The 10,745-nt window shown below is 46.8% G+C and overlaps 1 protein-coding gene across 2 annotated transcripts in view; it reads left to right on the plus strand.

Moving 5' to 3' along the window:
- Positions 1-10,745, plus strand: part of ephb3a (eph receptor B3a) — a 68,970-nt gene that overhangs the window by 15,679 nt on the left and 42,546 nt on the right. For both annotated transcript variants that reach the window (XM_080778643.1, XM_080778644.1), the window contains exons 3-4: positions 4,145-4,817; positions 8,044-8,199. In XM_080778643.1, the coding sequence (XP_080634769.1) occupies positions 4,145-4,817; positions 8,044-8,199 (829 nt within the window). The remainder of the gene's footprint in view (positions 1-4,144; positions 4,818-8,043; positions 8,200-10,745) is intronic.

Below are 10,745 nucleotides of genomic sequence, written 5' to 3' on the forward strand. Positions count from 1 at the left end.
GACATATGAGGTTTCCACCCGACAGACCCAACAGTTATTTTTTATTCCTTTTTTTGGGAGGGGGGGGGAGCAATTATCATATCCATGAGACACTAGCTGCTTCAACGTGTTGCCGTTTTGATTTATGGCACATAGTGGCTTGCTCTCGGACCCACTGTTTGAAGGAATACATTTTGTTGCACAGGCCCGCTGTATGTGTGTGTGCGTCTGTGCGTGCGTGTGTGTGTGCGTGCGTGTGTGTGGGGAGGGGGGGGGGGAGTTATGCATTATTCTCCTCCACCACTGAAGTAATCAATTTTTTGGGGGGAGAGATCATTTGTTATGGTAATGAAGAGTTTGCTGGGTCTGAAGGGAAATTTGGTTAAAGCCAAAAAGGATTGACTTCCTCGCGAAGGTTATTTCCTCATGGACAGAATTTATCGACCAACATAGTCATTTATATTATCGACGCCAACCCCAGTATTTTATATAGACCCATATGGCTTTGACTGCTAAAATGTTGGTGGGGTTTCTTTCACACAATCTACGCACACACAAGTGTAATGCTTAGAATTGAAATATTGTCTGATTTACCGTGTGGAGTGATATCCAGAGAGGCGAGTCTAGGATTGTCCTTAGATGACTATTTTCAAAGCCAAACCGTTTCTGTGAAGGTTTCAAAGACGAGCCCCTTGGCGTAAATAGGTATTTCTTACCCAGATTGCATCATGCAAATAACAGTATTCATCGGGCCAGAAGAGTAGGCATTGAAAAAACCCAAAGCACTTAAGTTGAAGTGCTTTGGAGTGCCCACCATTGTGCAATCATACTGATGACATTGCATTTAGATTGCCTTTTTAATAAATAACTTAGCTGTTTGCATGATAGAATAAGCATGTGGTTTTAGGAGAAATGCATGCCATTTAAAATGTATGCCCCTCATAACCTCTCAGCACTACTTGCACATTCATGCGTTATTTAGAAACGTATGCGTTCCTGTAGATGCCATATCGATTTGCGACATCTTAACGGCTAAAAATGTCATATATATTCTGCTCTCATCCCAAAATGCTGCTATTACTGTAAGGCAGCGAGTCCAGACCTGTGGGCTGTGGCCCACTGGTGGGTGGTGAGGATATTGCAAGTGGGCCCCCAAATAAATGGCAAAACTTTTGTTTGATGATAATACAACACAAATTTAGAGTCAAAAGGTTTATTCATTTTCTTTAAAAGGTTTTTCATTGAGATACTGATAAATCGGAATGTATGCTATCGTCTCTGTCGGGTAGAAACCAGGGGGGCAGTCAGACAGATATTTTGTGAAGCCACTAAGGAAATCGGGATTTCCTGAAAATTCATATAATGGCCTGTTGTGGCGCTGTCATTGGGCTAAAAAAAAACCCATGGCTCCATAGAGATCCATGTATTTGGGCCCAACTTCACCTAGACTGTATTACCTTAATAAACATGGTCATGAATACTTTCTGCTTCCAGTCATTAGTTTAAAGTCTCATTTCTAATGTCATAATATTCTTTTTGGAAAATTATGGTCCCATTTATTAAAAAATGACCATAAAGTCGCGTATGTTCTGAGGGGCGTGGCTACCGTTACAGTCTATGAACGGGATCCCCCACCCACTCGAGTCAAAATAAAAAACCAACAAAGAAGAAGGGGGGAAGTCCCGCCTCGTTGTCTGGGCCAGCCAATGGCTCAGCTGGGCCCAAACGGATCTAGAAAGATGGTGACTTACAGTGCAAGGGATTTCAGGCTTCATTTTACGTTCATGTTAGACCCGGGGAACGCTTTGTCCATATTTTTTACAGTCTATGGTAGAAACCCCATACAGTATGTCCAAAACTGTTACTTTTCAGGATTCAAATTCAAAAATGGCAAAAGTAAGAGCTCTACAAGCTCACACGGCACAAAGTGATACATTTTTACTTTCGAGCTTGTCGATCTGCTATTTTTGTGTGATCCATAGAATGATCTAATAGGACATTAGTTAGCAAGAAAAACACAAAAAGTTAAAATATAAAAAGATAAGGGGTTTCTGCCCGACAGCACTCGCCCTCAAAACTTCACACGGCCGGGCCCACCCATCTGACCACTTTAACACTGCAGCCGTTAAGTGGTGAGATGGGGTGGGCCGTGAATACTTTTTCCAAGTGGGCCCTGATCCAGAAAAGGTTGGGAAGGAACCACTGTGCTATATTGATTGCAACATCTTTAATGGCTATACAACTTTATATCTTGCGCTGTACTTTCTCCTCCCTGTGCTGCTATTACTGTAAGGTGTTTACCAGCTGCAGTGGGCGTGTGCTCTGCTACCATCCAAGTAATTAATGATGCTCTCTAGAGCAGTGGTTTTCAACCTTTTATGGATCAGGGCCCACATGAAAATCTCAATAGCGTTTGCGGGCGCTTGGGTACAGCGGTGAAGTGCCTGCCCCACCACCGCGGAGGCTGTGGGTTCAAATTCCACCGTGGTGCAGCCCCAGCGTTGTCGGGCATCCGTACGAACACAATTGTCCCGTGTTTGGGTAATATTTATCACTGCATGTAATCCTACGGTCAGCACCATCAGCATGGAGTGTTGGGCGGGAGGAGGTGTCCTCCCGGTGGGGCCTCCTCTCTGGTAGGGTAGAGTCGGTACGATGTAACAGCAGCGACGACACTCAAATGTGTGTGGGGTGGAACTAATTGTAGTCCAGTTCCAAGTTTGTCTGCTCATTTATTTGTGTCATCACTTCCACATGTTTATCCTGTATCCTGTCTGAGTTCTCTCTCCTGATTGGATGATGATGAATGCTGTTTACTAAAGAGCTGATAGACAGAGAGACTCCTGTTACTGAACAAACACTACTTGTACTAAAACTACTACTAAATACTACTAGTATAGAGTACTACTCTGAGTACGTTTATTATTTGAATGATTAGTCAGTTGATTGTATTCCGGGTTGGATCAATGGAACCTTTATTTATCGGTATTCCAATGAAAATGAATTTGTGATGAAATTACACTATTCGTAATTCTGTTGTGTTGTGTTTTATTTGGGGGCCCACTTGCAACTTCCCCATGGCCCACCAGTGGGCCCAGACCCACAGGTTGGGAATCAGTGCTGTAAGGTGTTTACCAGCTGCAGTGAGTGTAGTGTGGTATAGCATCCCAGTAATTAATGATAAGTCTAGAGGTTATTCAAACCTTGGTCAAACTGAATGGGCTCCATTAAACAAATGGGCATAATGCGTGAAATCTGCCTTAATGCGAAATATTTTCTATTAATAGTGTGCAATCATTGGAATTTTCTTGTTGATTCATGCAATTACAGGCAATTTAACAGCAAATTATACCACACACAGGGGTTATGTGTGGCATACCCACTATGAATTTTGCCCTGTGTTCCAGTCATCTGAACACTATGTTTGATTGACTGTCACTATCGGTTAGGCCGCCCTACGTTCAATATAGGATTCCTAGGGGGTGAGTTGTTTATTGAGCTTAGCTAGGAATACAAATGACACAGATTTTAATTAATAAAACAAAGTTTTAAAATTGATTAATACATTTCATAGCATGAGTTAAATTAACACAGGGGATTATATTATGCAGACTTCCCTTGTGTATTGTCATCATCCGCTGTTCATAATTGGGTTGCCAATACCTGAAATTCAAATGAGGGCCACGGGTGTCCCTTATTTCCAAGTAAATTAAGGGATGCCCAGAAAAAGATAAAACCTCACTCTACAGTATATTTGTAGCCTTACTGTTGTATATATTATACGATACCACATGGGTACTCATACAAATCTTGAAGGTCCAAAATTATTACTTTTTAAATAAGACAAGGTCAGTTAAATTCGGTCAATTAAGCCAAGCTTACACAATTATTTCTTTAAGCTATAATTTTCCCAGGATCCGCAGAGATGTGTGCACACCTCTCTCCATGAGTGAAGTCAAGAGGGTTTAAGTGGTTAGCAACCTGAATTATAGTATACAGTATGTATGAGCTGTTTGAACTAAGATGTGTGTCATTGATTGATTCCCAAAAATATCAGTTCAATAAGGGACACGTCTTTTATTTTCCGATTAAGGGACGATTCCTCATTCCAAGGGGCAGGTGTTAAGCCTAGTCATAACGCTCCTCTGTCGTTTTCCTCCTCCAGTGGGAAGAAGTGAGCGGCTATGACGACTCCATGAGCCCCATCCGGACCTACCAGGTGTGCAACGTCCGGCAGCCCAACCAGAACAACTGGCTCCGGACGGACTTCATCCCCAGGAAGGGCGTCCTCCGCGTCTATGTAGAGCTCAAGTTCTCGGTGCGAGACTGCGCCAGCATCCCCAACATCCCCGGCTCCTGCAAGGAGACCTTCAATCTCTTCTACTACGAGTCCGACGGCGACACGGCCACGGAGGCCAGCCCCCTCTGGCGGGAGAACCCGTACGTGAAGGTGGACACCGTCGCACCAGACGAGAGCTTCTCGCTGCTGGAGGCGGGCAGGATCAACACCAAAGTGCGCAGCTTCGGCCCGCTCTCCCGGGCCGGCTTCTACTTGGCCTTCCAGGACCTCGGTGCCTGCATGTCGCTCATCTCGGTCAGGGTGTTCTTCAAGAAGTGCTCCACCACCATCGCAAACTTTGCCGTGTTCCCCGAGACGGCCACGGGTGCCGAGGCCACCTCCTTGGTCATCGCCCCGGGCGCCTGTGTGTCCAACGCCATGGAGGTGTCCGTGCCTTTGAAGCTCTACTGCAACGGGGATGGCGAGTGGATGGTTCCTGTGGGCTCCTGCACCTGCGTGGCGGGGTTTGAGCCGTCTGCGGACGACACCCAGTGTCAGGGTAAGTGGATTTTAAAATGAATCATTAAAAAACGAATACAAAAGTGAAAATAGCCAGTCTACAAGCTTGTGAGCCTGTCGATCGCCTATTTTCGCCAAAAGAAATTCAGAATGAAGTTCCCAGAGATCTGGGTTAGCACCACCTCCTGAGCAGTGCCCAATAAATACGGTTTCGAGAACCGTATCTGAACCCAGAGCCGTAGCGCATATGGAAACTAACCCAACATACGAAATACGTTTTAACGGCCACATCACGGTTCACTGTATTCCGTATAGTGGAATAGAGCCTATGAGCGGGGGGCGGGGGGCAGAGGGGGGAATGGTTCCCGTGGGCTCCTGTGTACCTGCATAGCGGGGTCTTTGAGCCATCTGCAGACGACACTCAGTGCCAGAGTAAGTGTATTTAAGAGGCATTTTGACTTGTGTTTAACCGAGGCTCCTTTATATGCTCAGCACAATACGCCCCCACCTCAATGCCCCCCCCCCCCCCCCCCCCCCCCCACACACACACACACACACATACACTCCCCCCTCCAGTCTGCCCCAGTCTTCTCTGCATTTATTGTGTGCCTCCTGAATGGGGGTGAAGGAGGGTGGAGGAGAGTATGAATTAATAAGGTGTTGAGGAGAGCAGCGGCATACAAATACTGCGAGCGCCAGGACAGGAGGGAGAGAAAGATAGCAGCACAGGAATAGGGAGCTACGGTAGATACTACGTGCAAGGAGGAAACAGGAGATAGTGTGTGAGGGAGGCCAGGTGAGAGGGAGATACTGGGGGAGAGAGAGAAAGCACGGGGAAGGTAGAGATAGTAGGTGGTAAAGGGGTGTGAATTGCCAAAGCTCAGGGACAAAAACAACAGCCTCAGGGAGGGAGCGAGGAAGAAAGAATTGAGTGTGGGGGTGGGATGTGTTGGGGGGAGGCTGGCACTACACTGAGCTACTACACGAAAGCGACGGGGAAGCATTCTCTCACCTGGGCGTGAGAAATTTGTGTCGAACACGCGGCGGAGAGCTCATTCGTTGCCATTTGGCGGCTCAAGGTTAAAAGCCTGCCGCCCAAACGCCTGATGAAAGACTCTCGGGGGGGCTTTAGTCGGCACTCGGCGATGAGGAAGTGTAATTTCCTCCGCAGGCTTCCCGTTAGTTAATCTACAGGCAGGCGCGCGCTCATTAACACGGCTCAGACCAACGTGAGCCAACAGTGCCAGGCTAACATTAATCACCGGGACGTTTCATTCCTTACCTCTGCCCGCTGTACCGAGGGGGAGGGACGGGAGAGCATAGGAGAAGAGATGGGAGGAGAGAGAAAGAGAGAGAGATAAGGGGATGGGGTGAGTAATACAGGGGAGGGCTATCTTTGATGTATCAAACAAAGACAAATCATCGTGCCCTCCAATGGGGTTAATGGATTAAAACAAGGCGGAGAGAGGGGTGATTCAGCACCCTTGCGATGGAGCGAGGAACACAAACAAACAAAATAAGACGCTGTAGCGTACTATAGCGTAATAGACGAGCATAAATCAGATCAGATGAGCGTGTTATGGGACTGAAGGTCCCGGTGAATTAAGATAATAAAAACACAGTTTTCATCTTATCTACACTCGGGCTGTTTATTTATTGCGTTGGATTTTCCAGAGCCCACAATGCGGGCCATTAGCTCCACTAATTTCCCTAAAAGTGGCATTCCAGGGAATTAGGATGGGACTTAAGTTCAAACCGAAAGAGCTCTTTGGCTAACTAGTTAATCACGCTGTATCCCGCTGGCTGCGTTTTATGAGCCCTCGTGCTGATACAACAGATGTTTGCCAGAGCCTCGCTTTTTTACACCAAGTCAGGAATGTGGGAAACAGTGGAAATCTGTGGCTCGGGAGGCAGCTCATACGCCCAGACCCTCATACTGCTAATCCCCTTTATCTGAATCCCCCTTTGGTCGAGGCTTATGTCGGTTTATTCCTAAAACCCACGTATCAGCCAACCTTTCGCTCGATACCATTTGCGTCGATTGATTTATTAACCACTTGGATACATATTACTCGGCGTTGGCCATATTTCCTTCCAGATCTTCCCTGCTAATTCGCGCCAAGTTTGACATCTTGTGTTTTGAACTGATTTATTGGTTTATTATCGAGGCGATGGCGGGCCTTGTTTGTATGCAGCGATGTGGCCAAGAGAGTGCCCAGCCCTAAAACAGACGCTGATTGATGGGTTTGGGGGTGTATCCCTTTTTTTCCTACGAAGTCTTCTCCGTGCCCGTTTGTCTGACAACTGCAATCTACTGTCAGCAGTCTATCTTCATCCTCTTCTTCCCTTTCTTCCACTTCACTTGGGAACTTTTCCTGTCATCCTTGTGCTCCATTGGAAAGATTGATGTCACCTCTTTGAAAGGATGAAAATGATAGCACATATACAGTATTTGCCTTATAGGCTTATACTGTGCTAGACTACATCGTCTTCTTTTGTGCGTTGTCATCAGATGTCCAACTCGGTGCCGTGCCAGCCACGCCCTTGTCCCTGGTTCACCTTGGAACAGGTGATGAGTACAGTATGTGGTACTCGGCAGTCAGCTCAAGCTGACTTCTTCATAGGCGATTTAAAGCAGCCGACCCCCATGCGTAGGCGGTTCAGCAGTGTCTATCGCTGGGGTGACGCCATCTAGATATATAGACTTTTATTGATCCCACAGGAGAAATTCAGTACACAAAATAAGCCATTTCCCGGGTCCCGGATGTAATGGTGGATATGTGTGAGCGCAGCCAACTCCCACTCCTGCTTCCAGGATGTCACCAGCCATGCGTTTGTAGACAGGTCCTCAGGGATAGAACTTGGCATCTCTTATTGTTGGGGTGGCGGGACTTCAGTCTGCTTCAATGGGGGAACTGCTTTAGTTGTGGTGTGTCATGCAGGATATGCCAATCATGTTTCTGGTGTTACCTTTCTGGGGCGAGGGTAGCAGCCTCTCGTCGGGGGCTGGCAGGGGCTATTCCCACTAGGGCTGGCTTACCTTTCTGCTGTTTCGAACATTTATCAATTTTCATAGTGTTTTCACTAGGGTTCAGATGCAATCAGATTGTTTGAGATGTTGTGCTCTAGCAGTGATGGGGGGTTGCTGTTGTACAAGTTCTACGTTGACAGTTTTATTTTACTTTTAGTTTTGCTGTTTATTCTCTCTCTCTCTGTCACTCCATCTCTCTCTCTCTCTCTCTCTCACTCTCTCTCTCTCTCTCTAGCTTGCGGCTCTGGAACCTTTAAATCCAAGTACGGTGAGGGATCGTGCTCTACCTGCCCCATCAATAGCCGCTCCAGCGCCCGGGGAGCCAGCATCTGCCCCTGCCAGCCCGCTTTCTACCGTGCCGACAGCGACCCCCCAGACTCCGCCTGCACTAGTAAGCCACCATGCACCACCACCTAGAATAGATCACTCTATAGCATATGTCAAAGTTCTTTTAACTTAGCGAAGCTTAGCCTCGGGTTCGAACTGGCAACCTTGCAGTTGCCATCCAGCCACTCTACCCCTGAACCACAGCCGCCACAGAACGACTAGTACATTTATTATGTTAAAAGATATCCCCCAAATGTAAATTATTAATTTATTATTATTATAATTATTTAAACATAATTTCCTCTGCAAAGTAGCAGTAAGGTTGAAATCTCTTTTTTGCAAGTAGAAATATATCCGGGTCTTGCAAGGGTTAAAAGATTTGCACAGGCCCGGGCGGTTCGACTCCCGATCCCGACGACCTTTGCCCCGTATCACCCCCCCATCTCTGTCACCATACTGTACACTATCCAATAATCCAACAATCCAGGGTGGCGGTGGCTCAGAGTGGCTGGACCAGTTCGACCCCGGACTCCCCCAGAGTTAGTGTCGAAGTTTCCTTGAGCAATACACTGAACCCCTGCTCCTGATGTGCTGGTTGGTGCCTTGCATGGATTCCGCCTCCATCGGTGGATGAATGTGTGTGTGAATGGGTGAATGTAATGCACAATATATGTAAAGTAGCGTAAAAAAGCGCTATATAAATGCACCATTTACCATTTATAAATGCACCATTTATCCAATAAAGGCCAAAAATATATCTTTAAAAGCTTTGCACAAATTATCTCTAAAACGTTTGTTTTCATCAACCTCCTCCACTGTGCTCTGACATAATTTATCTCAGAGAATGTAACCGTTTCTCGTGACAGATGCAACCGTGGGCAATGTGTGTGCACTATCTCCCACTGTTAATTAATTGCCATCTGGTTGTGTTTGTAATCAGTCGGAGAGTGATTATTACAGAGGTTACCTTATCAGACAACCTTTCTTTAACACAGTCCACCGATACGTTGCTGCCAGATTTCCCAGAAGTAAAACAATATAAATCACGAGCGCACCCTTGAGTTCCTGACCAATGACGCATTCATGTCTCTCGGTGATGTTCAGCTAGTTGGAAATGACAAAAGTTTCGTTTATTTTCGCCATCTGTTAGATGCTAGGGATGCAAGGCCACCGTGGCGCGTCCAGCTTTGACGTTGTCTATACGAACACAATTGGCCAGTATTCGGGGGAGGGAAGCAGGGCGGGGAAGGTGATATTTGTCACTGCATGTACTCCTACGGGCTGCGGGAGGAGTAGGACGAAGGCTCTGCGTCCTCCCGGTGGGGGCTCCTCACTGGTAGGTGAGTCGGTAGGATACGACAGCAGTGACACAGAAATGTGTGTGGTGAGGAATAATTTGGTATAACGACTAAATTGGGCAGAAAAGGGGGTTAAAAAGAATACCTGCTAGGATTCATGTAAATGCCTGGTGCATTTATATAGCGCCTTTATCCAAGGCGCTTTACATAGATGCAGATGTGTATTCCATTCACACACATTCATACACCGTTGGCAGAGGAAAGGCACCAAGCTGCTCATTGGGAGCAATTAGGGTTCAGACTCAGAGACACTTCAACACGAACCCAGGGGGAGCCCGGAATCGAACTGGGATCGAACTAGGGAACCTTCTGGTTCCCAACCGGCAACTCTACCCCTGAGCCACTGCCGCCCCTTGTGGTTCATGTGGTTAAGTCACCGTAGTTAGTCAAAGTAGTTAGCACCAGACATCACACGGCAAGAGTTCTAACCCAAACAGATTCAGATCTATTTATTCGTCACATGACTGCTTTCACTGACAAAGTGCATCATTGTTGTGTAGGTGGCCGCAGGGTGGGGGAGTTGACTTTAGACAGCCTTTCCCGCTTCACCGGACACATTTATCGGCGGGTGTCGAGAAATCGGAAATGCCACACAGAGTGCGTTCTCTGATAACTAGGCTTGGTCGTGTGGTCTGACACTGACCTCGCTGTCCACTTCTGTTCTGAGACAGGCTTCCCGGAGACGCAGCGGCAAATTGCGCTGATGGGAACCGACATGTGGCGGCCTTGACCATGTCAAATGCCCCACCCTCTCCTCTCACACCCCTCCCCCCTCAAGAGGCCTTTTCACCACTCTAAATGACACACACGGCCTGTGACTGTCACACTCACATGGAACACTTTGGACTGTGTACATGTAAGCAGACAGGCTGGCAGACGTATAGTACAGACTGCAATAAGCAGACAGGCTGGCAGACGTATAGTACAGACTGCAAGACACATATCGTTGCTGTCGCCGGCAGAAACCTCTTATCTCCATTTTCGAACGTTTTGTGTTTTTTGTAAATTAACGCCCTACTTGATCATACTAATGTCACACAAAACCATGACAAGTAGAAGATCCCTGCTACTTTTGCTATTTTGGGAATTTGAATCCTGAAAAGTACAATTTGTGTGTACAAACACTAGTATAGTCTAGATTAGAAATTGTGCCAATGCATTAGTTTGTGTCTTGCAAGGGTGGAAATGGTATTGTGTTGAGAGTCCTGAACATAGAGTATGGCTGGCAGCTTGGGCTCTGTGTGTGTGTGTG

Source organism: Protomyctophum bolini (assembly GCF_963924005.1).
Source record: "Protomyctophum bolini genome assembly, chromosome: 12".
NCBI classification, from domain to species: domain Eukaryota; kingdom Metazoa; phylum Chordata; class Actinopteri; order Myctophiformes; family Myctophidae; genus Protomyctophum; species Protomyctophum bolini.